Source organism: Phodopus roborovskii, unplaced genomic scaffold (assembly GCF_943737965.1).
Source record: "Phodopus roborovskii unplaced genomic scaffold, PHOROB, whole genome shotgun sequence".
Lineage (NCBI taxonomy): Eukaryota > Metazoa > Chordata > Mammalia > Rodentia > Cricetidae > Phodopus > Phodopus roborovskii.
Window position 1 is genome coordinate 36,675,861 of NW_026126480.1, and position 27,240 is coordinate 36,703,100.

A 27,240-nucleotide genomic window follows, 5' to 3' on the forward strand; every position below is an offset into this window, starting at 1 on the left:
TTTTCAGAGAATGCAGGAAGTGACTTTGCTTGGAACACTGGGTATGTGATGGAGCCTAAACCCAGGAAGGCATGCTCCTGAACTCAGAAGGGCCCAGCACCCCAGGACCAGCCTTCGGCCTTAGTAGAAACCTGATTCAGCTAAATAAAACGGGAGAGGGAGGTTGAGACCTGGGGGACTTGTCGGCTCAGTGCTCCTGAGGTAACCATTAATCCTTCCACTGGGAGAATCCAGGAACTAGCCCTTTGAGGGGCAGATGCTGGAGAGAATGGAGGAACGCATAAAGGAAGGCTCTGAACTTGGGGAGCAGAGGGTCCTGATTGACAACCCTGCTGACATTCTGGTCATTGCTGCGTATTTCCTGCTGGTCATTGGCGTTGGCTTATGGGTGAGAAGTTGTGGGGGTTTTGATAGGGAATCAGTTCTGGGGCTTGAGGGTGAAGATTTAGGGAGACCTCAGAGAGAGGAGGGAGAAGGGTACTTGGATATCTGAGGGAGAAACGTAGGTCCACTAGGCAAGCAAATCTTTAACTCTTTGTCTTCATGCATTCTGGACTGTGCAAAAGAGGGTGGGGGTATCTGGGTTTTCATTAAGCTAAGCATTCTAAATGAGGTCTCTGTTCCCTTGTCTGCATTGTGGCTACAGCCCATATCTTAAGCCACCAGGTAAGTCAGGCTGAATCCAGCCATATTTAGGCTCCAGTAGTTACACTAGGATTAGGACCGGGGTGTTCTGAGAGTCTGGGAGGAGGTTAGGGATAAGGGAACAATCGGGGGAGTCTAGTGTTGGTTAATCTTCAGCCTGAAACAAGGCTGAGGAATGTGTTGAGGAAGCTAATGAAGTTCAAAGATGTGCCCCAATCCCAGTTTCCCCCCACTTCTGTTTCCCAGTCTATGTTCAGAACCAACAGAGGCACAGTTGGTGGCTATTTCCTGGCAGGACGAAACATGGTGTGGTGGCCGGTGAGAGGGGCTGGGCCATGGGATGGGAGGGACCCTAGAGGAGCAGCCTAGCTCAACCTCATTTCTGGCCACCCAGGTTGGAGCCTCTCTGTTCGCCAGCAACATTGGCAGTGGTCATTTTGTGGGCCTGGCAGGGACTGGTGCGGCAAGCGGCTTGGCTGTGGCTGGATTTGAATGGAATGTGAGGTCTTTTCTTCTATAATAACCCACCCCAGTGGAAACTCCCGGAAAGATCACACTATGGGGAGGCTCCTGATGTGGGGATATGAATAAGTTGGAACAGCCCAGTTGTGGGGTGAGGTTGGGCTGGGAGCAAGGATCCCATGCTAGCTTACAGGCAGTAGGGTACAGGTAGGTCCTGCTGCTGACTTCTTGTATGTGCTAGCATCAGTCCTGGGTGGGCCTTGACCTATGTGCTCTACTCTGAAGTAGAGCAGGCAGCTCATAGATGCAGAAGTATCAGTCCCCATGGTCTTTGACGCTGTGGTCTCTGGACATCTCTAGCTGAATTGAAATCTTTCAAAAATAAGGAGACCAAGCCCTGGGACTCAGTTCACCTCGGAGGATTGGAGAGATGAGAGGTTGAGGCTCCCTGGAGGAGACCTCTGAACTGAGCCTTTGAGGATAAAATTCTTGGGTGGGTGGAGGAAGGGAGGAGCCCGGTAGATGCTGAGGTCAGTCGAAAGAGTCAGTGCCCACAGCTTCATTTGCTAGAGAGGTAGGGACGGGCTGGAAAGACCTCCTTGGAGTAGACCTGGTAGGAGATGGCCTGTAAGTGCAAAATGGGCTCTAGCTAAGGTGCCAGGAATATGTCAAGATTCTGTCCCTTCCCGTTCAGGGCCCAGGCTTTTCTGCTGTTGTCTTCTGGGTCCTGGGTGTGAGGATTAGTACAAGCCTGCTTAAGATGCTGAGACAGAGTCACCCTGGGCTGTCATGTGCTCCCACAGGCGCTCTTTGTGGTGCTGCTCCTCGGCTGGCTCTTCGTGCCTGTGTATCTGACCGCTGGTGTGATTACAATGCCTCAGTACCTACGCAAGCGCTTTGGTGGGCACCGTATACGCCTCTACCTGTCGGTGCTCTCACTTTTTTTGTACATCTTCACCAAGATCTCGGTGCGCATGTGCGGTGGGCACTACAGCTAGAAAGGTAGAAACGCCCAATGAGGTCTTCAGAGAGCTCTGGAAGAGGCGGGACCAAGGAGAAATGCAGGAATCACGGGGGCACAGGGCTGGGGGTGAGAAGAGCAGGTCTGGAAAGCTGTGGGCACAGTGGTTAGGACCCAGGAAGACTAGGTCATTGGAAGGTGCAGTGGATTTTTGAGATATGGTCACATAGGATGGGTGGTTTGGGGGGCAGGAGGTGGGCCTGGGTCACTGCCTTTGCCTCTTATCCATGCGTTTGTTCTCTCCTGAAAGGTGGACATGTTTTCCGGGGCGGTTTTCATACAGCAGGCCCTGGGCTGGAACATTTATGCTTCTGTCATTGCACTCTTGGGCATCACCATGATTTATACTGTGACAGGTGGCTGGCTGCGCTGGAGTGGCGGTGGTGGGCGGGGAACTGGAGGTGGTGATAGAGAGCTGGCTTGGAAATGATTTAGAATCTTCTACCCTTCATGGATGTCTGAAAAGTTGACTTGGTCAGTCTCCAAGATCTTTGGCTAAATCCAGTGCAGTTCCCAGGACCCCGGATCACACACAGAATTGGGTAGAATGGTGCTAAAATGGGCTTGGAAGCCTACTGCAGGATAGGATGTAACAAAGGGCTGGGCCTTAGAGGAATCACCTCCCCCCACACATCCCATTACTCAGTTGAGAAAACAGACTAAGGAGCGTATTATGGGCATCTTGTACCACATGGGTTCCTGGCCAAGAAAGCATCAGTGGACTCTAAAACTCAACTCTGCTTCCTGGTGCCCCAGTGCACAAGGCTAGCATCATTTTTAAGTAAAATTTGTTCTCTAGAATGGGCACTTCTCAGAAAATATGGGTACCAGGGTCCAGCAGCTGTGCTGTCCTCCACTGACTCCAGGTCGTTGCAGGAGGCCTGGCAGCACTGATGTATACAGACACTGTGCAGACCTTTGTCATTCTTGCCGGGGCCTTCGTCCTCAGTGGTTACGGTACGGGGTTTACCCAATGTGGGGAGGACATGGATCTTTGCTGTCAAAGAGCTTTCAGCCCCAGGGTCTGGAACCTTGCTTGTCTCTGCCACATGGGTCCTAAGTAGGGCCTTAACACTTGGGTGAGATCACCTGACAACCTTGCCTGCACAGCTTTCCATGAAGTGGGCGGGTACTCGGGTCTCTTCGACAAATACCTGGGAGCAGTGACTTCGCTGACAGTGTCCAAGGATCCAGCTATTGGCAACATCTCCAGCACCTGCTACCAACCGAGGCCCGACTCCTATCACCTACTGCGTGACCCAGTGACAGGAGACCTGCCATGGCCTGCACTGCTCCTGGGGCTTACCATTGTCTCAGGCTGGTATTGGTGCAGCGACCAGGTGAGGTCAAGGTTTGGGGTGGTGTGTGTACTGGTTGATAAGTGTGCCTGACACCACCCTTTGGAGTTAGGCTGAAGGCAGGGCCTGAGCTGATGGAAACGTGCAAGGGTCAACCTAGAAGTCAGAATCCACTGGCAGGATCTGAGGATGGAGATGTAGTAGGGGCTCTGTAGAGCTAGAGGCTGAGTATGAATTAGAGTAGGGGTGAAGGCTAGTGTTGAGGGGCCATGTAGAGTGGAGGCAAGGCCTGTGGGGTAAGTACAGGGATGATCCATATACTTGAACACCCCCATCACAGGTAATAGTGCAGCGCTGCCTGGCTGGGAAGAATCTGACTCACATCAAAGCTGGCTGCATCCTGTGTGGCTACCTGAAGCTGATGCCCATGTTCCTTATGGTCATGCCAGGCATGATCAGCCGCATTCTTTACCCAGGTAATGTCTGCATCATACTAGGTTCAGTAGTGCTGTGTCCCATCCAGCCCCCTTACCTTCTTGTGCGAGGATCCAAGTGCCTGCCTCTTATAGCATCCTTAGACTTGAGAATCTGGTATGCCAGTCCTGCTTCCCACCAGGAGCACCATCTCTAGGATCCCCAGCCCACTCTAAGCTTCAGTGATCTTTATTTCCAGATTTATAATCCTTCCTAGCTACCTATGGCTTCTTTCTTACAGATGAAGTTGCATGTGTGGTACCTGAGGTGTGTAAGCGGGTGTGTGGCACTGAGGTGGGCTGCTCTAATATCGCCTACCCACAGCTTGTTGTGAGGCTCATGCCCAACGGTGAGAGCTGGAAGTGGGCTGCCTCTGGCCAAGCCTGCAGGGACTGCCTATGGGAGGGTCACCTCTTGCCAATCCTTGAACACACTAATGGCCCTGGCCTGACAGCTCTTGTTGGCCACAGGTTTGCGTGGACTCATGCTAGCAGTCATGCTGGCCGCCCTCATGTCTTCTTTAGCATCCATCTTTAATAGCAGTAGCACACTTTTCACTATGGACATCTATACACGCCTGCGGCCCAGTGCGGGCGACAGGGAGCTGCTGATTGTTGGAAGGTATGGCTTGGATCCCATCTCCTGCTCCATAAACGAACCTGGGGTGTGGACATGGAACACCAGAAGGGTAATGACGGTGGGTCCTTGGTGAAATCTGATCGTCTTCTATTGCAGGCTTTGGGTGGTGTTCATTGTGGCGGTGTCAGTGGCTTGGCTGCCTGTAGTGCAGGCGGCACAGGGCGGGCAGCTCTTTGACTACATCCAGTCTATCTCCAGCTACCTGGCACCTCCAGTCTCGGCAGTCTTTGTGCTCGCACTCTTCGTACCCCGTGTTAATGAGAAGGTGAGCAGGGCGTGGCCATGTGAACTCTGGGTGAGGCTTGGGCATCTTGAGTGGGCTAATGCTTGTTTCTCCTGCAGGGTGCATTCTGGGGACTAGTTGGGGGCCTGCTGATGGGGCTAGCGAGGCTCATACCTGAGTTCTTCTTTGGCTCGGGTAGTTGTGTGCGACCCTCAGCATGCCCAGCGCTGCTTTGCCGGGTACACTACCTCTATTTTGCCATCGTACTCTTCATCTGCTCTGGCCTCCTCACACTTGTAGTCTCCCTGTGCAGTGCACCCATCCCACAGAAGCATGTAAGTGCTGGCCTCGAGGGGATCTTGGGGAACAAACATGAACTGTACAGGATGGAAGAACCATTTTCAGCTCTTTAGCCGGTTTGCTTCAAGGGATGCCCACAGAGAAAGACTCAAAAAACTTCATACCGAGTGCTGGTAGGAGAAGGCTGGGAGTTCAGTATGAAGTTTTATTCCCAGGGCAAGCACATTTATCTGTGACATTTTGGGGAAGCAGAGCAAATGACAATAGGAACACACTGTGATCAGAACTTTGAGACGAGTCTGAAGAACTACAATTCTGGGTGTAGACATAAAATTTGAGGTGAAACATAGGATGTGACTGGGCAGGGCCAATGACTTTAATACTCAGGTGAGCGTTTGGGGTTCAGTGTGAAGGCAAAGGCTATCCTGGAAAGAGTAGTCTTGAGTGAGCTGAGCCTAGGCAAGTGTGCAGGCCAGGCCAGGAGCTAGGGAGGCAGTGACAGAGTTGGTATGCCAGTGTGGCTCTGGGGTGGAGAGCAAAGCTCCCACCTGGTCCATTCTCCCTAACTTCCCAGCTCCACCGCCTGGTTTTCAGTCTCCGGCACAGCAAGGAGGAACGGGAGGACCTAGACACTGATGAGTTAGAAAGCCCAACCCCGTCCCCTGTGCAGAACAGGTTCCAGGAACATGCGGTGGTGATGGAAGGTAAGGCACGCCCCAGCCGATGTGCTAGGAAGCTAGAGGAGCTCACTCCCTTCAAACTAATTGTATACTTGCCATTTCCTCCAGATGTCCAGTCCCCAGCACCGAGCCTGCTCCGCCGGTGCCTGCTCTGGTTCTGTGGAATGAGCAGGAGTGGGTCAGGGAGTCCTCCACCCACCAGTGAGGAGGTGGCTGCAACAACTCGGCAACTGGAGGACATCAGTGAGGACCCTGGCTGGGCCCGCGCAGTCAACCTCAATGCCCTGCTCATGATGACTGTGGCAGTGTTCCTCTGGGGCTTTTATGCATAGAGTCAAATGTGTTCAGTACCATGAGCTGCAACCAGGGCATGCCTGAGCCTCAAAGAAAATGAGAGTAGGAACCTTGTAGTGGGTCCCAGAAAAGGAAAAGGGGCAAGAATGTAATGGTAGGAAGGAACTGGTTCCCTTCCTCTCTGCCTGGGGTCCAGTCCATTTGATTGGTTATCACTTTCCACAAGGTGGTGGACAATTGGTCACAGCAGTTTGCCTATGCAAAAATAAAATTGCCCTTCTAACATCCTGTTGTCGCTGAAGCGTCCTTGCTCCAGGCTCTTGTCCTGGGCTCTGGGCCTCTAGCTGGGCTTCTCATGAGACCTTCTTTTCTGGAGAAAGGGGCCATGTGGCCCTCCACTCATCCACTTCTAGATGGTGCTTCTCAGTCTTCCAGCCAGCAGCCTGCAGTCCTACAAAGAGGTCATAGGGTGAGGCCAGGGAGGAAGCTCTGGGCTGAACCTGGGGACAGGTTACATGAGCAGTAACACAGGCTGGTGCAGCCTTTTGAACTGCTTGGGCTCTTTTGTTGGGATTATCTATGGCAGAAAACGAGGCTGAGATTTCACTTGTGTAGTCAGAGATCAGGCATAGCACATAAAATGGCAGGATGGAGTAAGTGCTCTAGGACCAACTTGGCTTACAGACTAAGAGTATCAATAGAGCTTCCGAGAGCACACTGTGCAGCAACCCTGTAGGGAGGGGATCAGACTGTGACAGGTGTTACCTTTCAAGAACTTTGGGAACAGTGTGTCCAACACTTGATGTGTCTCCCTGACGAGAATCCAGCTTTCTTTCTTAGGGCCTGGTTGGTGTAAAATCAGAAATTCTCATATCCTCTTCAAAACAGATAGCCCATCCCTTCTCACAGTTGCTGTCGCCAGCCCTAGACCATGAAGCTCTTACCAGCCCGAGCCTGCTCCCTCAGCTCTGCTAGCTCTTTTGGAAGTGGCCCATCTTCCTGCAGGGCTCCAAGAACCAAGCCATGAGTGGCAGCCCTTAAGACAGCCTCAGGGCCTGCCACTTGGCTCAAAGCCACTTGGACCTGGTCTGGAGAGACAGGACAGACACAGATCAGAAAAGAACTATTTCTCAAATGCTTTCTACCCATCTTTCTGAGTCACTCATCTGCCTGAGGCCACTTCCAGGCATGGAAGTCCCCATTCTTCCCTTTCCAACTTTAACTTCAGTTGTTTTTTTAGCCAAACTGACACGCTTAGTTTCCAAAGACAATTTCACAGTAGCTTGGAGAGGTTATCAGCAAGCCCAAGAACTTGTTTCCCTAACAAAGGACTCAGGGTAAGAGACAAGAGAAAAGCCAATGGGCTTAGTCTTATTTGAATATGTTACAATATACAAAGTACTTTTTACATAATTACCCCATTCAATCCTTAGAAAAATGTCACAGATAATAAGGCAGCTTCTGTAGCTTCATGTTTATAGATCACTGGTTCTCAAGCTCTCAATGCTGCAAACTTTTAATACAGTTCCTCATGTTGTAGTGACCCTCCAACCATGAAATTATTTTCTTACTGCAATTTTGCTACCTATGAATTATAATATAAGTATCTGATGTGCAGGCTATCTGATATAAGACCCATTGCGAAAGGATTGTTCAATCCCCAAAGGGGTTGTAACCTACAGGTTGAGGACTGCTGTTAGAGAAACAGTGAATTCATTAGGCATGAAGCTGTTAATTTGAATACATCAAAATTTTAGTCTAGAGCATTCTCTAGGGCACTAGGCAGACTCCAAACTGTCCAGAGACCGAAGGCCTGGAATCAGGAAGTGAGCTGGGAGAGCACAGCACACTCACTTTGTGATTGGTTCCAGTGAAGGAGGTATGGTTCTTGATGCCCTTCCACCAGCTGCTTCAGCTCAGAGACCCTGATGGAGAGAAGAGCGCACTGGGGCAGGGGAAAGCAGGGCAGGAGGACCCATTTGGTCAAACTGTTGGCTGTAACCACCCATTTGCCAGCGACCTTCTGCTCACTGCCTATTTTTTCCTAGCTACTACTTATACCCCACTCCCACACTTCCTTCCTTCCTGTGCACGGTCCCCCATGCTCCCTATGCACCACCCTCCCTCCCTTCATCTATAAGCATCTCTTTTGCTGAAATTATTATTTAGTTTTGCATATGCACATCATACATACTGATCACTTTTAAATCCTCCCCACCTACCTCCCACCCCTCTCCATCTTCCTTCTCCCCCAAAATCTCTCGCTTATATTTGCTGTCTATTTATTTTGTTTTGTGGCTCACTGAGATTAAACCAGGGCCTTCTTTATGACTAGGGGCTTGGAGCTATAGTTGAAGCCCGGTGTGGGCTCAACAGTGGATACACGGCTAAAGACAATGATTTTCCCTTCTCACAGGAGCCATTAATCACTAATAGTCCTCTTCCTTGGCTGACTGCTAGGGCCAGCCTTATGTGGACTTAGTGCAGGTCACTTTACCCGAGTTAGTGACTACATTGGTTGTATCATGTGGGGCTTAGTTTTTTGGCAACCTGACACAACCTGGAGTCACTAGAGAAGAAGGAACCTTAACTGAAGAGCTGCCTTGACCAGGCTGGTCTTTGGATATATCCATGAGATTCTGTCTTGATTGATGATTGATTTGGGAAGGACCAGCCCACTGTGGGTGACACCATTCTTATGCAGGCAGGCCAGGGTTGCATAAAAAAGCTAGCTGAGCATGAGCCAGCATGTGAGCTAGTAAACAGCATGGCTTCTGTTTTAGTTCTGCCCTGACCTCCCTTGATGACTGACTGTCTCCTGGAAGTCTAAGCCGAAGAAACCCTTTCCTCCCCAAGTTGCTTTTGGTCATGGTGTTTATGATAGCAAAAAAGTAAACCAGCTCATACTGTAGAACATGGAATTTCAGAGCTCTTTCTTCTGTCTTCCAGCTCTTACACTTCCTGCCTCCTATCCCATAATGTTCCATGAGCCTTAGAGGGGATGGTATAAGTGACCTGTGAGGATGGGTCTATAGCCTCCTTTTATTCTTGTGTACCTTGGGTGGCCATGGGTCTCTGCATTCACCACCATTCATTAGGAGAGGCTGAGGGTTGCTGTTGTCTATGGGTGTGCACAGACGTATTTAGAGGGCAGTTTGCTGCTAAAATATATCTACTTGGTTCTATTCACTGCTTCCCTCAAGCTCTCTATAGGCCTGTACAATGACAGTAAGAAACCTGGAACAGGATATACTGTAAAACTTGACCAAAACTGAGTGTGTAACTGAAACAGGGGCCCACATGGGAAGTGTATGAAGCAGCAGTGAGGCAGGAGACACCGGGCCACTCACCTGGAGACCAAGTGGTGTAAGGGAACACCCAGGGACAGAGACAGGGATGGCCAGAAACCTGTAGGAAGCTGTAGTCAGAATGCTCAGGCAGAGGGGGAAGGCTGGGAAAACAGGGGGACATGAAACCAAAGGGTTGGGCCACCTGTCCACAATGGCTCCATCTGATTGGCTGAAGCAGGCTCAAGTACTTCTCCCCTCTGAAGGAAGTGCTTTAGGACCAGTTGCAGCCGGCTTTCATTCAAGGTCTCCAGGACAAGCGCTCGGACTGCCCGGTAGTTGGCATAGATGTGGAGTGCGGTCAGGAGAATGAAACATCCAAGGCTGAGGCTGGGGCAGGAGAATGACACAGCCAGTAAGCATAGGGAGAGGCTGCCAGCACTGCGCATCTTGGCCCTAGCCTCACCCCTGCCTTACCTTGTGCAACCTGATACCAGAGGAAGCATCAAAAGGCTGACCAGGAGCCCTGCTAGGTTCACCACTGTCTCCTGGAAAATGGCAGAGGAGTTGAACATCAGAAGGCTTCCTTCCAGGCAGGAGGGATAGCCTCGGGTGCCTTTCATTATAGTCCTTACTGCCCGAAACCAGCCAGGGCTCCCTACCTTGATGAGAGTGCCAACTACATTTTTGATGCTTTGGTGAATGGGCTGCTATTTAAAAGATGCTGGGAATTTCTCTGCTCAATCAACACAATTCCCTCGGAACACCCTTGGAACATATCTTTGTTGAGCCAGCTGAATTCCTACACTGGGCACTCTTGGCTGTGCTCGGCTAGTTTTCTAGAGTGTGTTGGGAAATACTGGCAACAAGGAAGCCAAGGTAGGCAGGAACAGACCTTGGCCCTGGCTCGTGGACCAAGGTAACCAGAGCCCTAATAGCTGGATGAAGGCCCTGCTGCCGGCCCCAGTGTATTAAGAGTGTGAACTGGGGTTCTTAATTACTAGGGTTCTGGGGAAAGCTGGTCTTGGCACACAGGGGCCCCCAAGGCTCAAGAGCTCATTTTGCTCCTAGCTTTCTTTGCAAGGAGGAAGGTGGAGGGAATGAAGGCTGCATATGAAGTGGTAAACCAGAGATTGAGGCGCTTAGGAGCTCAGGAAGAGAAAGGCCTCTGCTTTTGGAGGTAGAGAAAGTTCCAGCAGCCATGTAAGGTGCAACAACACAATGTGAGCACGTGGGTGCAGGAGCTGAGAGACGCTGCCTCCAGACAAACGAGAAAGGAGCCAGGCTCCCAGGAAGACTTGCACCTTTCTTTATCTTGGCATTATCTGACAACAGCGTTCTCCAAATAGTCAGAGAAGCATGAAAGGGGCGGGGCACTGTGCTCATGAAAGAACACACAGCTTGCCTGGGTGCTCCATGGGTTCTTTCCTCAGCTCACTGACCATTCCCATTCTTGGTGGACTTTTACCTCCTTTAAACAATCTGTTTCTATCCCATGTCTAACTTAAAAGTTGTGACTTTTCCTCCCAAACTATGCCTCTTAGTAACCAGCTCCTCCTTTCCTTAGTCCCCATAAAAAAAGACACCAGACTGCAGCCAGTGTCCTTTAGTATTTTCACTGATTGGCCAGCTGTCAATCTTGACAGTGTATCCCATTTTAATCTCTACAACAGCTCAGCTCCAAGTAAGGTATATTTCTTGTGTACATCTCTATGAGCTCTTATTTCCAATTCTTGGGCTAAGAAGCCAAGAACCTGGAAACCCTAGTCCAGGCCCCAACCACTGGTAATGCCAGTGCTGCCGCTCCCTATACTCGCTGCTATGACACGACAGGCCTACAATTCAGAGAAAAAGAGACTAGTATTTTACTGTGATCTCTGGCCTCAATACAATGTAGGTGAATGAAAAATCTGGCCAAAAGGTAAATCTTAAAGTTTAATGCCTTCCTATAGCTAGATTTATTTTGTAAAAATGCTCTGAAACCCTATAGGGCACACTAGAAGTAAGGAAGGTTTCCATAAACTCCAGTGTATATTAGCACCTCTGGTGGGGAAATGCCTGGCCCTCAGGAATAATTATGGCCCATGCTCCCTTTCACTCATGTACCCTCAATAAAAGCTAGGAAGAGCCTCTGGAGGCTCCCCAGACAGCAGCTGGCGTCGCAGTCTATGTCTTCCTGTGATTATCTGCTGTGTGTCTTACAGTGACTCCCAAACCCGATCCCCTGCCCCTCTTCCTAACGGGCCCCGCAGCTTTCTCCTTGTTACCTTCCCAGGGGACATGCTCCGCACACCCCTGATTTCCTGGCTCTTTTTTTCAAACTGCCCAAAGACTATTTCAAAACTTACTAACTGAAGTAATAACGTTATTCTAAGATCTTTCAATAATAACAAAGGACTCAGACCCCCACACACCCAACTGCTGGACACTAACTACCCTTTTGATGTTAAACAGTAGTGACCTAAAAAATCCACCCTTGACTCACCTTTTTATGGACACAAGGATCTAGACACACGGACAAAGGGCAGCCTAACTGATTCCCCAAACACTAACCTTGCTCCCTCCAAAGCTACAGAAGGGAACTTTTGAACACCTGATTGTAATTGGGCAATGTGTTTCCAAGTGATTGGCAGTATGACAGTCTCTGTTGGGACAATGTGGAATGGAACTCACTCTGTCTTTAGAATTCAAGTAACAGGGACCAATTAGATTTTTTTTCTTTCATCCATTTTCTTGTGTGTTCTTAAAATAATTATAATACACACACACATACACATACACATATAAACATGTTTTAGCATATATTAAAGGACTTGTATATATGTATTTATAAATTAAGACTCTCACTTGCTTTCTTAAAACCTACTAATATGGTATCTTTGGGTCTATAAATTACTTCCTAAAATCTTAAAAGGCTATATGTTTATATAAAACAGTAACATTCACAGTCCAGGTTACCTTGCTCTGCATATAACTGAGATAACTACATTTTTAAGTCCTAAGTATTACTAATGAATACCTCACATTTCTAAAGCTAAACTTTATCTTAGAACTATATCATTATAAAGCAAGAGCTGCTGCCAGTCCCCCTCTGCTCTTCTCTACAGACAGGCCTTTCTAGATTCTTCACTTGCCACTTTGAAGAAAGTCACATAACGATCAAGCTTCAGGTACCTGCACTGCCTGTTCAAAGCCTTAGAGTCAGGCTACACTCTGCTTTTAAGATCCAAGATCTCTGATTGTATATTAAAAGCATGTCTGTAAAAACTTAGTTTGGATTAGGAATTGGTAGTGCTATTATAATGTGATCTAATCAACAGTCTAACTTAAGACAGAGGAGTGGTACAGAATCTCGCATTATCTTTACAGATGACTGTGTTCATGTATGCTTGCATATTTATAGTTTACATAGAACCACACTGTTTTATAAGTAAATGGTCATACTACTTAAAACTGCCAAGCTTGGTAAAATTCTTTTTAGTTCACACTGTAACTAAAGCTTGAAATGAAACAAACAGTTTTAGCCAAAATGCTAGCTTGTGGATTGTTTCAGTGCTGGTCTGTAAGCAGTCTAAAGCATTGTATGCTTGGAAAGTAAAATGGCTTTTAGGGTGTGATGAGTGGTCCACTCCAAGCCTCACTTCATCAGACTCTTTAGGCTCTGCTATTCCTAAAAATCCACAACTTGGGACAATACTTTAGCTCTGGGCCTTTAGTTTTTCCCAAGCAATTAGTACACTTAAGAAGAAAGACTATGTTTTATCAAAGTAATTGCTTATAATTTCTACTAAATGTGTCAGGCCTCTAACCAAAAAACTTACTCTTAAGTCAGGTTCATTAAAACAAAATTTGTCTTTGCTAAGCCTCTCTGGTGCACCCATCAATGTATTCTAAACTTGATTTATGTCTTTCTTTGTCCTGTGGAACAATAAAAAACTTCATGAAATTGCTTCCATGTTAGAACATGGAATTTGGGGCAACCTAATTCTGTGTTCCTGCTCAACTGTCACTCAAAATGGCTCTAGAATAAACATCTCTTATTTAAGATGACAGCTGTGGTTTTTGTGTTTACAATTGTTGCCCTTCCTTATCCTGATATCATCTAACAGAGCCTATGTGAAACACAGCCTGCAAAGTAAACAGAGGGCACTATAAAAGACCATATATGCCTGGTTAGATGCTCTTTGGAGTCCTTCCTTAGCTTGCTAGCCATATCAATTCTTGGGAGTGCTTCTTCCTTTACTAAGCTATTTCTGTTCCATGCCTAACTTAAAGGGTGTTAACCTTTTCTCCATCCCTCCTCCAGGAGGATGCTGGAATTTACACCTAACCTCTGCTATGTATTTCTCTTTAATTATTCCTGAGCTTCCTTCTGAGTGTTAGGTCTCAAGCAGTCCATATGCCAGAAATGAGCACAAGTTGGACTGTGGAAAGATTTCTGGTATTGACAAAAAAACACCACCATGCCTCAGGAACTTGTGAAACAGGTTTCCTGTCCCCAAAAGGAGTCATTTCCCTTGCCTCTGGCAGAAGGGATATATGGCTCTCCATTGACATTACCTGTGGGTTTCATATGAAGCCCATGCTGGCCTCCAGGCTCCTCCGTTCCTCTTCACAAGTACTTGTTATGCATTTCAAAGCCCACACCAGCATCCTGGCCCCTTCCTTTATACCTTGCCTTTCCCCCTCTTGCTCTTCTCACTGTTCCCTCTCTTGCTGTCTCCACTATTCTTTCCTGATCTCTTGCCTCTTTTGCAGATAGCCCTGGCCATGTCCAGTCTACCTCTTTTCTCTCTGTTATGGATTCTTTCAAGTGTCTCTGGATATTTTCTCCCAACTACAATAAAAACCCAACAGTAAAAATAATAAAAACCCTAATAATAAAGCGAGCATTCTAATAGTTTCCTCACTGTACCCCCTAATATACAGTGAATCTGTCTCTAAATTCTATTAATGAGACTAAGAACCTCACTTTCCCTGGAGACAAGTAGAAAGCAGGGGCCAGTTATGGGACTGAGCACATGTTCTACAGTGCCCTGACGACACATTTCTGCCTCGGTGATAAAGCTCTACAGAAACATAGCTTGGGGACTGAGGCAGGACTGGGAGTCAGGGAAAACTAACACAAGATGCAGGGAGAAGCTGTGCAGAAGGACCTGGATTTTACTTGATTTAGTCCAACCACTGCCTGAGAGGAGGGACTTGGATGGACTTGGGACTTTCTGTGCTTCAGTTCCTTACTTGTGAAATGGTCACAATAGGTACAAATAACACGGTAAAGACTAGACTGAGTTCATGGAGTGGATACACTTGACATGTGATTAATGCTTTTTAAATATTAGTTAAGGATTACTGAGCAAAACAATGTAAGATGAGGCTAGAACTAGGACTGGATAGAGTAGGTTTCTAAACTAATTTATCAACTATAGGAATAAACAAGTAACAACAACCTCCCTCCACATTTCAGGGACCTGCCCAAGCCGTACATTCCTCAGCTGTGATCAGGAACCTAACAGTGTTGACTTTAGAAGGTAGGTATGAGTTAAATGAGAAAACCCAGGGAGCACTTAGCAAAACCTAATACCTACCAGTCTTAGGCTGTCCCTCCCAGTCCCACTCTGCTCCAGGCTCCCACAGTTAGGGGGAAGGTGCTAGGCCAGAGGGATTTTCCAAACTACCAAGTGGGGGCCTCTGGCTGATGACCCTAACAACCTCACATGCTGAGTACACCTTAACTTGTCAACTGTGCTCAGTACTTCCAGCTCCCAGGGTGGACATGTGGCCTACAGAGGGCCAATAGGCAGTGAGCTGGGGCTGAAATGAGCTTGAACTTGTGTCTGAAACTGATGTCAGATCTGACTCCACACCACACTTATGGTCCCTACTCGCCTGCTTCCCTGGGTGCTCATGGACCTCTTTCCATACTTGCCAACTGAGGTCTGGCCTGGCCTGGCCCCTTCCCTAACTCACACTGTTTCCCCAGTGCCTGATGCTCACCTGGCTGCTGTCCTTGGCTGACACATCAGCCATGTTGTTTCTTCGGGCCTGGTGCATGGTCAGTGCAGCTCGAGTGGCCCCGCCAGCCACACCCACAATACACTGGGGGGGGGGGGGGAGAAGAGTGCAGGTCAGAGCAGCCATGGGCTGTAGAAACAAATGCAGACCCTTCTGTGGATGAGCACATAAATAACACAAACTATCCAGAGTATGGCTGGTCTCTGTGACCCCTCCCCTCTAGCAAAAACCAAAGCCAGTCTCTGGCTTTTACCTCTGACTTGTGTCTTTTGGCACATGCTCCCTATCTTGTTCCATGAGAAGGACGAAAGCCTTGCCTGCCACTGTCACCCTGTGGCTCTGACTGCAGGGATGCCAACTTCCTTCCCTACCCAAAGATTTTTTTTGCCCTCTGAGTTGGGGTCTTGCTATATAACCTAAGCCTCCCTAGAACTTGCAATAATTCCACACCAGACTCCAGCATGCTAAAGACACAAGCGTGTGCCTCTGCAGAGATCTTTTTTCAAGCCGTATTGCCCATCTCCTTTCCTTAGTTTGGCTGCAACCTTTCTCTGACTAAATGATGTCCTATCCGGTCTCCATTCTACCTACATATAAGTCCTTCCTTCTCCCTGCCTCAGTTTAGCCCCATGCAGCCTTTCAGGCCAATCCAAGCTCATTCCAGTGGCCCTGGAGTAAGGCACTCACACCTCTCAGTCTGAGATCTCTAGTAGCAAAAGTCATTAACTAAAGTCACTAGTTTGATGACTCTGCTCATCAAGCCTCTTGTAGATGACAGACAGAATGATAGGTTGTGCTAAAAATCAGACACAGCTTCTTGATGAAACATGTATAGCTATGAAAGTAGAGGGACTAATTTGTTTAAAAACAAGAGAAAAGTGGTATGAAATGAGGCTGGAGTGCCTGGCAGGGAACGGTCTGGTCAAAGTAGAGTCTCGGAAGCCTTTAAAGTCCCCAAGGAGTAATAGGTCAGATAAGTAACTTAATTTGATTTCTACCTTTATTATTTTTTAGTTAGAAGTATTTGTTTATTGTATATGTGTGCATGTGTGTGATGATGCATGCGGGAGTTAGAGGAGAATTTGTAGCAGCCCCTGACTTTCCTCTCACCATGTTGGTCCCAGGGACTGAACTCAGGTTGTCAGGCTTGGTGCCACCATCCTGCTGGCCCAAGGACTTCTACTTTCAAGAGTATTAAACTTTGTTAAGGACTAAAGAGGGATTATACTACCTAGGAAAGACCTGCTAATTCAGCAGCGGGGCTGCCAGGGAGACGGGGTTGAGTGGAAGTAGGAGGAAAGCTCCCAAGAACAGAGTGGATGGCAGCTACTTTCTGGCTGCGGTAGCTATAGTTGGAGTGCTGGTCCCAGAGTGATCTTAAGGGAAAGACCATGCCTTGTTCTGGTACAGTATTTGATAGTCACTGCAGGACTTGAAAGTCACAACCTTTGGTCCACAGCTACAGCAGGGTTTCTTTCTGCTGTTTCCTACACTAGTAACAAAAGCAGGAGTGAAGGGTAAGGTGTGTGCAGCACTTATTGCTTGCCCTTGTGCAAAAAGACTGCTTAACCCCAAACACCAAAAGTGCCTGCTTGGCTGTGGTGGTGAACAGACAGGCCTTTGAGATGGGCCCAGCACTGAGTCGTGGGGCGTTTCTGTGTTCTATATACCGGACCATAGTGGGCTTTTCTCCTGACCTTGCTAGGGGTCTGTAACCTCACCACAAGGAGCTGTGAGGGCAAGTGAACACCTGCACAGAGGGAAAGCTTGTTTGCTTCAGTGGTCCGCCAGCCTCTCCATTTGAACCTGCTGTGATTTGTGGATTGCCGTGTGTATGTGATTTCTTGGCCCTACAACACCCTCCCTTCACCATACACCCCTCCCCTTCTTCAGGACTCAGCTTCAGGCAGGGCCTTCCTACAGACCCAGACCATTTCCCATCTGGAATGCCCAGAACTGCGATTCTATAAATATTTGTGTAATTGTGCATCATTTCCTTTGAAGATGGGAGAGTCACTCATGCAGTAGGCATGGAAAAGATGTTTCACTGAAGAATGAAAAATGGTCAGGCAGCTAGCACCAGACACTGGTGTCAGACTGCCCTCAGCTCTCAGCTCAACATGGCCTTGCACTGGCTGGTTGAGGTACAAGGGCTGTCCTTTCAAAGGAAGGTCGGACTACTTGTGTGTGTCCGAGTAGAAACACATGAACTTTTGTCCCCCCTTTCAGAAATGTCTTCAGTAAAGGGCACGGGTGAGCCACACATAGCATCATTAAGGACGTACTTCGGTTACAGAAGTGCCCCAGAGGTGGATACCTTGGCTAGGTTGCTGATACTGACAGTCATGGTGAAAAAGATCGGGTACATGGGAGCCATAATCTCCAGGAACATGGCTATATCGTTGAGGACATCAGCAAAGAGCCTAGGGGAAGGAAGGACCAGAGGCTAGAGGTCATAAACAAGGGCCTTTTATAAGAATGGCAGACTCCTGCCTGCCCCGCCCCCCCTCCCATCCCTTCTCACCTCCATTGCTTTGCATTACAGTCCAATTTGCTCCTGTTGGGGGTAAGAAGATGTAATTTAGAACAAAGAAAAATGCAGTGGGCCCTAAGGGAGTTGACCTTCATCATGGTGAGGTCTAAACGACTCAGGGAGGAAATATGCTTCCAACCAGACAGCTGTGACCCTGTCACTGTTAGATCACAAATGCTCTAGCTGCTTTTCACCATGCCCTGTGACAGCTCTATGATAGCAGCTGGTAGAGCCTTGCAGCCCTTCTCAACTGAGCTGCAGAGTAAGTTCAGGCCCAATTTAGTGCTGGCTCCATTCCCCTTAGCAACAGATTGGTCAAACTATCGGGTGGTGTGGAACTTGCTGCTACCTCTCTGGAAATCAATGAAAGTCAGATGTATGGCTGCCATCTTTCCTCATCTAGCTTCTCTCTGGGGAAGGCCTGCTCTCTTCTGTTGGGGCCTCACCATGCTGTCCTTGGTTGGATGCTCTAGCCTTCCTGATTGGTCTCCTACTGCAAGGCAGGATGCTCCCTCTCCTGATGAAGCCCTTCTGAAAGGTAATTTCGTATCTGCTTCTCTGCCAGTGTTTTGTTCTGACTGTCACTGCTGCCTGAAATATGACCCTTAGCTGGGAGGAACATCCGTAACTGCTGGTATATCTCCCTCTCACTGGCTCCAAGGAAAAATAATCCTGTTTACTGGTTGTTTTCCCACTCCATGGGCAACCTTTGAAGAGGCTATTTCTGGATCATTCTCCTTTTTTTTCTTTTCTTCTTGCTTCTTTAAAGGTAACAGGCCAAAGTCCGCATACCAGGGACTGCTTTACACACACTCAGTATAACTGCAGGGTACAGATAGCCAGCCCAGGTTCTCTTGGCTCACAAAACAATGGACGGGTGGGAAGGAAGACCAAGGGAAATGGCTGGGCTCCAATATCTAGGCCAAGGATGTTTCTGTTATATATCACTATAGGTGGCTATCTCTTCTGTCTCCATTCTATAGTCATTCTCTGGCTCATGCATAAACACCTGCATGCAATTTCTCTAAGATCTTAGTGTTAGGAGATGCTACAGTGTAGTCCAGCCCAGATTTGCACCCCCAGCTCCCGATCTTCATCTGGAATCCCTCAGAGGGAGAGGGAGCTCTAGGTAGAGTATACTCTATGTGCCCAGGGAAGCTGCTGAACACATGGGTACCCAGCCTGATGTTGTGGCAAGAGGAAAGATCTCGGTCCCACCACAGCAATTACAGAGTGAGTGGCTGAGAAAAATAATTCCCAACTTGTAGGTATATTTCACACCTTGAAAAGTGTCTTTGTTGTCTTCTTTTCAATTTGGGGGAATTGAACCCAGGGCCTTGCCCATGGCAGGGAAAATGCTGTACATATGAGCTATATTCCCAGACTGGCATCTCCAAAATGTCCAATCCTACCCAAAAAGCATACGGGGATTGGAGATGATACAAAATACAAGTAGGGAACAAAATGTTTAGCACTTTGCATAGATTTTTTTTTTTTTTTCTATCGAACTTTCTCCAACAAGCAAACTGAGAAGTACTCAGAGCCAACTGAGCGGAAGAGAGACAAACTCACCCTTTCCACCAGGCAAAGATGATGCGGCCCAACATGCCAGTGGAATCTGGGGATGAGAAGAAGGCATCGTAAGGACGAGGAAGGAACTCAGGGGCTGCAGGGCAACACAGGCACTGGCACTGAACTGGCTGATTCTCTTCCAGTCGAGCTGCCCTTGGGAAAACATCTGGTGTGACAGATTCTAGACAGAGTTAATACTGAGAGGTATGCTGAGCTCAGCAGTTTTCCAGTACAGGAGAACTAGGTGCCTGTGTACAGAGTAGACAGGAAATGTTGTTTGCAACCTCATACTCCGTGAAGTGAGCTGCATCCCCAGCCTGCAATGCAGTTAAATAACAGCAAAACACTAAAATGGTGCAAATGTTTAAGGGTAAGGGGCTTCATAACACCCCAGCAGACCACTGAGTGGCATCAGACAGTGACAATGACATGAGCACAACACAGACAAATACTTAGTATTATAATCTTGTATGAGGGACTAATCCATGGACTACATATAGCACAATATGCTTTTCAGGGAGCTCTACAACTACAATGTTGAGGAATATTTATCTACTTGACACAACTATTCAAAAATCTGGTCTATAGCTATTTGTGTAACAGAGTGGCAGAACTGAGTAGCTCGGCAAAAGGTAATCCTGCCTGACCCACAGAAGACATCTGCTAATTCAGCCCATCCCCATGTGGAAACAACATCCACTAGGTCTAGCAGGAGGATTACAGGGAAGGAATGTTTTAGAAACAGACAACTGGGAGGCACTCCCAGGATGGTGCTGGAAAGGACAGACTGAAGAGGTGGAGGGCTCCATCTTGTTTGAGTTTGAGGGCATAGACCCTTAAATAGAGAATGCAAAGAAAAGGTTGTAAGAAAGTACGCCTGGGAGTTTCCCACCATATAAAACTGTAGGCAGAGCCTCCCCTTTCTTTACTAACAAGCAAATTCAGCTCTGGCAGAGCCTCCACGCTTATGGGCCTTCTAGTACACCCACTGAACCCTTAACACAAAGAATATGGGGTCGATCTTCCCTCACTGCACAATCACTCAAAAGATATTACATGCATGCCCCTTCCTATCCAGTCATCTCTGTTTCTCCATTTCTGCCCCTTGCCTGGTCCCGGAATACCCAACAGAGCAGCTCTGTAAGTGCCCTACTTTCTAAAACTCACTTGAACTCCTTGCCTTCAAGCATATCGTGTTATAAACAAAATGTTTATGTTTGAGTTTTTTATCGTATCCATTTTTACTTTTGAATACGGAAAGATTACTATTACTAATTCAGAGGGAACAGACTCCATTTCTTCCTTTTAGTGGCATACTTACATCAACAGGGCATAAATCTAGCTTGGGCCACTTGACAGAAACAAGGGGAGGTCTGTGGATCAATAGAAGCAGTCTCTAGGGCCCTCATCACAGTCTGGAGAGTGGCATTATGGCAAAATAATGGTATAATGTCCTACCTATTATCTGAAAGTCAATATCATCTACCATAATGGGAAACTTAATTTTCATCTCTTCTTCTCTGCCTTATAATTAGTAGAATTGAAGGTCTAGAACTTTCTCAGTCTAACTGATGAATTAGTCATCACCTGTCCACAAATTGTATATGGATCTACTGTAAAATCCCTGCAAGAATGGCAATTAAGAATGGGACACGCAGCTCACAAACTGTCTTTGCCTGATGGGTATCTGATACCAGACCATTCCGGTACCGCTGCCACACTTGCAGGCCTATGTCTGGATATGCAGCGTGTGGTACTACCTTTCAGTTGCTCTGACCCCACCAACCTCCACATCTCTATTCTTGAAGGTCCAGCTCTACTCCAGAAGCTCATTTATCGGGTGCTCGTAGCCTAGCTTCGGTCATGCAGCTTCTGGACCAGTTCACCCTAAGGCAGGCCATAATCTCAAATCAGACACACAACCAAAGAAAGACATCTACATGTTCAGGCCCCATCATGAAAATACAGCAATATAAAAGGTCAACAGAGTACGTCCTCACTCAAATCCAGTAGTCCTCCAGAAACGTTCTCCAGTGAAAACTACACGAACCCAGAACACCAAACATAAAAGAACCACAAACTTTAGTAAAGAATACAAGGAGCTCAAGAAAGACTCAAAGGGCAGCTCAATCACCCAGAGAGGATGGCAATACATGCTTGAATGATGTCCAAGAAAGCACTACCGGAAACAATTCAGGGTCTGAAATACTAATCCATGAAGAGATATAAATATTGAAGAGAATTCAAGCTGAAATTAAGATGGAATTGAAAAAGGGGTGTTGCTGCTGCTGAACTTTGGGGGCAGATTGCTGGGCCCTACTGGGAACAGGACTTCTAAAAGGCAAATATGTCTGGAAGGCTGTGGTGCAAGGCCATGTTTGCTGGCTGTAAGCGAGGTCTCCGGAACCAGCGAAAGCACACAGCTCTTCTTAAAATTGAAGATGTGTATGCCCGAGATGAAACTGAATTTTACTTGGGCAAGAGATGTGCTTATGTGTATAAAGCAAAAAACAACATGGTGACACCCGGAAGCAAACCAAACAAAATCAGAGTGATCTGGGGAAAAGTAACTCGGGCCCATGGAAACAGTGGCATGGTCCGTGCCAAATTCCGAAGCAACCTTCCTGCAAAGGCCATTGGACACAGAATTCGTGTGATGCTGTACCAGGATTTAAACTAATGAAAAGTAAACAAATAAAAGTGAAAAAAAAAAAAAGATGGAATTGAAAAACTCAATAACCTAATTAGAAAACTCAGGAGGGAAGCCTTGTAAGCAAAATGGATTAAGCAGAAAGTAGAATATCAAGATCTGAGGATAGAGTGGAGAAATTAGACCACTCAAGTAAAGAATAAAAAAAAAAAAAAAAAAAAAAAAAAAAAAGAAAAAGAAAGAAAGAAAAGAAAAAATTAAAAACACACAAAAGAAGCCAGGTGGTGGTGGCGCACTCCTTTAATCCCAGCACTTAGGAGGCGGAGGCAGAGGCAGAGGCAGAGGCAGGCGGATCTCTGTGAGTTCAAAACCAGCCTGGTCTATAGAGCAAGTTCCAGGATGGGCTCCAAAGATATACAGAGAAACCATGTCTTGAAAAGCCATAAATAAATAAATAAATAAATAACCAAAGGAACATGGAAGAACTGTGAGACACCATGAAAAGACCAGATCGTTGTATTACAGGAACAAATATACAAGAACCCCAGGTTAATGGCATAAACTAGATCTTCAACAAGATCACAGAAAAAAAAAAAAATCCCTAAAAAGAAAAGACATACCCATACAGATACAAGGAGCACACGTAACACCAAATAGATAAGCCCGGAGAAGAAACTCCCAGAACATACTATATCAAATATTTACTACATAGAACAAAGGGTGGGTACTGAAAACATTAAGAGAAAAATCACAAGTCACTTCTGAAGGAAAACCCACCAGTTTAACAACTAACTTCTCAATGGAAACTTTAAAAACCAGAAAAGCCTGGGACACTTGACCTACTGCTAACCTAGACTCTCATACCCAGCAAAACAATCTGCCATTGTTGAAGGATGAAGAAAGAGGCTAAAAGAACTCGTGTACACTAGACCAGAAATACAGAGAATACTGGAAGTAATACTTTGGACTGAAAAGAGAAATCAGCACAGCTGAGACTTTAAAAAGAAAAAAAAAAAAAAAAAAGAAGCAATAATTACTGAAACACAGTATAGACAAAGAACACAAACAGAAAAACAAAAACATGGCAACTATCAACACATAAATAACTTAAAAGTGTTAATAGTTCCAACTCTCCAATCAAAAGATATGTTAGCTGAACAGATTAAGAAACAAAATCCACCTGCCTGTTGTCTATAAGACGCATCTCCTATCTTCAAGAATGGGCAAAACTTTAGGGTGAAAGACTGGGGAAAGTATTCCAAAATAGAAAAAGAAGGAGCATTTCCAAACTCCTTCTAAGAAGTCAGTGTCACTTCAATATCAAAACCAGTAAAGACACAAGAAAGGACAACTACATGTCAACATCCCTAATCAACATAGATGCAAAATCCTCCATAAAATGCCAGTAACCACAATATAGGCATATAACAAAAAGACCATGATCAAGTTGGCTTTATCCCAGACAGTCAGGGATGATTCAGCATATATAAGCCAATAAATACCAGGACTAACTCTCCCAGTGTCTGAAAGAAGTATGTAAGATATCAAGGGAGGAAAGTAATCAATAGTCCTACCTAGCTGCAACACCCACAACCACAATGACCAGAGACAAATTATATGTAAGAGGGCAAAATGCCTGGCCTATAGTAGGCTGTTAAAATACTAGCTGCTAGTGGTATTACTATTGTTGGTTATAACAATTAATATGGTCCCAGTAGAGTGTGTGTATTAGTTGGGGTTCTATTGCAATTTGGGAAGGAAAGGGTTTATTGATTTATGTACCCTGGGTCACACACACTCCACTGAGGGAAGTCGAGGCAGGAACTGAGGCAGAAGCCATGGAGGAGTGCTGCCTACAGGCTTGCCCAGCCGCTTTTATATACTCAAGGGCAATCTGCCCAGGGATGGTGCAGACCAACCTTACAGAGGCATGTTCTCAGCGGAGGTTCTCTTTTATCAGATAATCTTAGTTTGTTTCAAGTTGACAGCAAACAAATAAAAACCACTAAGTAAAACTATCAGGACAGTATGTGTCTGAAAATGATTACATCATACATTCCAAGTGAAGAAACAGGGGTTATCTCCAGTGATGCATGGAGTTCTAGGCTAGCCTGGGCTACAGAAGACCCTGTGTCAAAAAAAAAGCCAACAACAAAAATTCCAAGGGTACTTTTTATGTGGTGCATATAAAATCTTACCCTTGCGAGAAACAAGCTTGTAAAATCCTTTCTACTTACGATGGCTTCTTTTAACACCAGCAACAGGTTCTAAAGTGCATATACTTTCATATCTTAAAAGGGTCTCAGCTTTTCTTAAAAACTTGGTAGACATATGCAACATGCTGGTGATAAGAAAGGGATACTTAAGAAATGACACTACAGCACTGACTCGGGCTAAAACACTGACCCAGACTTCAACTGTGGTTTTGAAACTTGGCTAACAGGAGAACAATGGAAAATATGAACTTAAGCACAGTGTGATATTGTGAAAAGGACTATACCAGCTATGTTCAAGTCCAGGCCCTGCAATTTATCAGATGTGTAACCTCATCACTTCTATTTCCTCAGCTATAAAGTGAGGAAAACAGCAACACCTGTCCTAAAGCTACTATGATGTCTAATCAGCTGTCATAAAAACACTGCCAGCAGCTTTTATTATTATTATTGCTATTATTAAAAGACAATGAGGACAAGATGCCATGGATCACTTCTGTTCTAACATGCTCTTTCAAGTAATGGTCCCTAGTTACACAGTGTGCTCAGTTCTAATAGTAGGGGCATAACCAGAAGCCTCGTGATGTCCAAAGGGTCCTGGAAGGTTCCCCAAAGACATGGCCAGGCTGATGAAGAGATGGTGAGCTTGCCCCTAGGTTTCATTTAAATACCTGTTGTGTCAAGGTGTTCAGTTCATGCGGATCCGAGGAAGAAACAGAGTCGCTCTAGGATGATTTTTTTGGCCTTTGCAGCCGAACTGAATGAATGTAGCTTTGCAAAACTTTTTATTGTTATACAGTTTGCACCTTAACAAGTCAGTTTCTGCATACCAAAACCTCTTATCTGACTCTCCCCAAAGGGACACATGCCAAAGCGCTTCCCAGCCACAGGACAGCTCAGTTTTCTGAGTCCTCCCTCAACCAAGGGTTTCAGAGGCTTTGAACCTTTAGGAAACTCTCAGATAAGATTGATATACTTCAAACAGAAGGTAGCACATACAAAAGGTAGCAGTCACAAAAGGCAGATCAAGGTCCAGGTGCTAACACTCCTGGAATCAAACCAACTGCAAAGCTCTTCGGGAAATCCCACTACAAACACCACTGGGAACAGCAGGGCAGAGGCCAGAAGACTGAGCCACAAGACCTCCTGAACATGAAACTAGTGACGATATCCTTTTTTTTTTTTTTTTTTCCTGCTTTATGCTCTAGCTGAAATGGTGCTAAATTATCTTTTTTTCTTGGTGATTTTCTTTCAAAAAGCTGTGCGTTCTCAGCTTACTATAATCATTACCTCAGCACTGTCTTCTACCCCAGAGGAGTCAGAGTACATCTTAACCTTACCTTCTATGCAATTCTGCATAAAGCAGGACTAAAGTTAACTTAAGGATGAGGGACCCAGATGACTTGGGGATTCTGAACTTTGCAAGGGTAACAAGTTGTGTCTTTTTGGATGATTCACCGATGACCTTATGCCAACAATGAGCAACGAGAATACTGTTCTAGGCATGGGCTTCAGTGTACTGTACCATCAGACAACAGACATCAATAAATGCACACCAGAACCACTGTTGGAGGTCAGAGCACTGCTGAAAGGCAGGACTAGGATTTGCAATGGAAAATAAAAACAAGGGGGTGGGGAGGGAAAGAGAGAGACAGAGAGAAAGACGCACACAGAGACAGAGAGTGAGAGAGAAAGAGAGCAACAGATAAGACTCCCGGGTCCAGCTCACCTTTCAGAAGCCAGGTAGACGTGGCAGCTGAAACCGAGGCTTTTGCGTCGCCTACCCCTAAGCCCTGCAATACTGCCTGGGTGGCTAGGGAGCCGGAGAGGCTGGAAGCAAAGGCCTGGCGGGGAAAGAAGTGGAGTGAGGAGCGGTCGCAGGAGCACGGGGGCCTACTGTACTACACCAACACTCCTTGGTGGTGTGACCTGGAAAACTGTCAGGACTCTGCGGTGCACCCCAGCTTTCCACGTGCAAACGCAGACCGCAGGGGCCGGTTCCCTTGGTCCTCAGCTATTAGCCGCTCCTCACCCCCACCCCACGGCAGTCTGCCGGCCGGACCTGCACGGAATCCCACAGTTGGTAGGGCAGGTAGTCGGGGCTGACGCTGTCTGGGAAGCCCTGAGGCAGCAGCACGGCTCTGAGGCCCGAAAGAGCGGGCAGCGCTGCCCAGGGCCCCCCGCCTCCACCCGCGTCCTGCCCGGGTTTCGCTGTCGGGGCCCCGGAGAGCCAGCCCCAGCGCCGAGCCCCGTCCCACTGCAGACTCCCGTCGGCGGCAGCGCGGCAGCCGCGCGGGGCTCGGGAGCCGAACTGTTCTGTGCACAGCTGCACTCGCAAACTCGTAGAGTCAGCCATGCCCAGGCTCAGCGGCCCCGTCCAAATCCAACGCGGCAAAAACCAAGACGAACTACATTTCCTGTTCGGCTACGGCGGCCGCAGAGGAGCAAGAGTCTTCCTTTACTATCTTGGAAATCAGACTGTTGTGAATTCCAACAACCGGGAGAGGGAACAACGCCTTCCTGGAGAAATAGTTATGATCAAGACCCCATTCAGACCTCAAACTTTTGGCTGTTTGAAAAGTATCCCTCTCTGGGTCCCAGATGCCTTTTTACCCCTGTGAGGACAGGGACAATATAGCTTTTGAAATGGTTAAAATTGGCTTGTGACTTAATGAGCTTCGTTATGGCATCTTATACATACTTTCTATTGTTTCGCTGTCACCACTCCCCTTCCCTGTTCCTTTGTGTGACTCTTACTGGATAGACACCCACTCATCGCACCCCCCCACACACACACATTACTTTTATGTCACTTGGTTTTTATCTTCTTTGTACCTATACTTATACCTCCCCCCACACACATACACAAATATAAAAGTTCAGATCTAGGAATTGCATATGAGAAAAAAACATTGAGTATGTGTCTTTCTGAAA

At 46.9% G+C, this 27,240-nt stretch overlaps 2 protein-coding genes across 2 annotated transcripts; one reads left to right on the forward strand and one right to left on the reverse strand.

The window, feature by feature from the left end:
- Slc5a2 (solute carrier family 5 member 2) lies at window positions 1-6,074 on the forward strand. The gene is made up of 14 exons (XM_051193119.1): window positions 1-388; window positions 892-963; window positions 1,040-1,144; window positions 1,911-2,075; window positions 2,379-2,484; window positions 3,005-3,085; window positions 3,239-3,468; window positions 3,767-3,902; window positions 4,142-4,249; window positions 4,371-4,521; window positions 4,636-4,804; window positions 4,882-5,097; window positions 5,637-5,766; window positions 5,851-6,074. Exons 1-14 carry the CDS (start codon window positions 257-259, stop codon window positions 6,072-6,074), a joined length of 2,025 nt encoding a protein of 674 aa, XP_051049076.1. The 5' UTR covers window positions 1-256.
- On the reverse strand, window positions 5,248-26,710 carry Rusf1 (RUS family member 1). The gene is made up of 13 exons (XM_051193117.1): window positions 26,369-26,710; window positions 26,036-26,150; window positions 19,444-19,489; window positions 17,863-17,895; window positions 17,656-17,761; window positions 15,321-15,422; window positions 9,801-9,871; window positions 9,529-9,713; window positions 9,387-9,444; window positions 7,891-7,961; window positions 6,981-7,124; window positions 6,802-6,879; window positions 5,248-6,487 (listed from the first exon to the last, which is right to left on the reverse strand). Exons 1-13 carry the CDS (start codon window positions 26,660-26,662, stop codon window positions 6,390-6,392), a joined length of 1,401 nt encoding a protein of 466 aa, XP_051049074.1. The 5' UTR covers window positions 26,663-26,710; the 3' UTR covers window positions 5,248-6,389.
- Window positions 26,711-27,240: the final 530 nt, after the last annotated feature.

Excerpts from the sequence above, each read along its gene's own strand:
- Slc5a2 (XM_051193119.1), top strand. The coding sequence starts at position 257 with ATGCTGGAGAGAATGGAGGAACGCATAAAGGAAGGCTCTGAACTTGGG. Across the intron at positions 4,805-4,881 it reads TACCCCGTGTTAATGAGAAG|GGTGCATTCTGGGGACTAGT; the intron begins GTGAGCAGGGCG and ends TTTCTCCTGCAG. Across the intron at positions 5,767-5,850 it reads ACATGCGGTGGTGATGGAAG|ATGTCCAGTCCCCAGCACCG; the intron begins GTAAGGCACGCC and ends CATTTCCTCCAG.
- Rusf1 (XM_051193117.1), bottom strand. The coding sequence starts at position 26,662 with ATGGCTGACTCTACGAGTTTGCGAGTGCAGCTGTGCACAGAACAGTTC. Across the intron at positions 9,872-15,320 it reads CAGCCAAGGACAGCAGCCAG|GAGACAGTGGTGAACCTAGC; the intron begins GTGAGCATCAGG and ends GCCATTTTCCAG. Across the intron at positions 6,488-6,801 it reads GTTCCCAAAGTTCTTGAAAG|GACTGCAGGCTGCTGGCTGG; the intron begins GTAACACCTGTC and ends ACCTCTTTGTAG.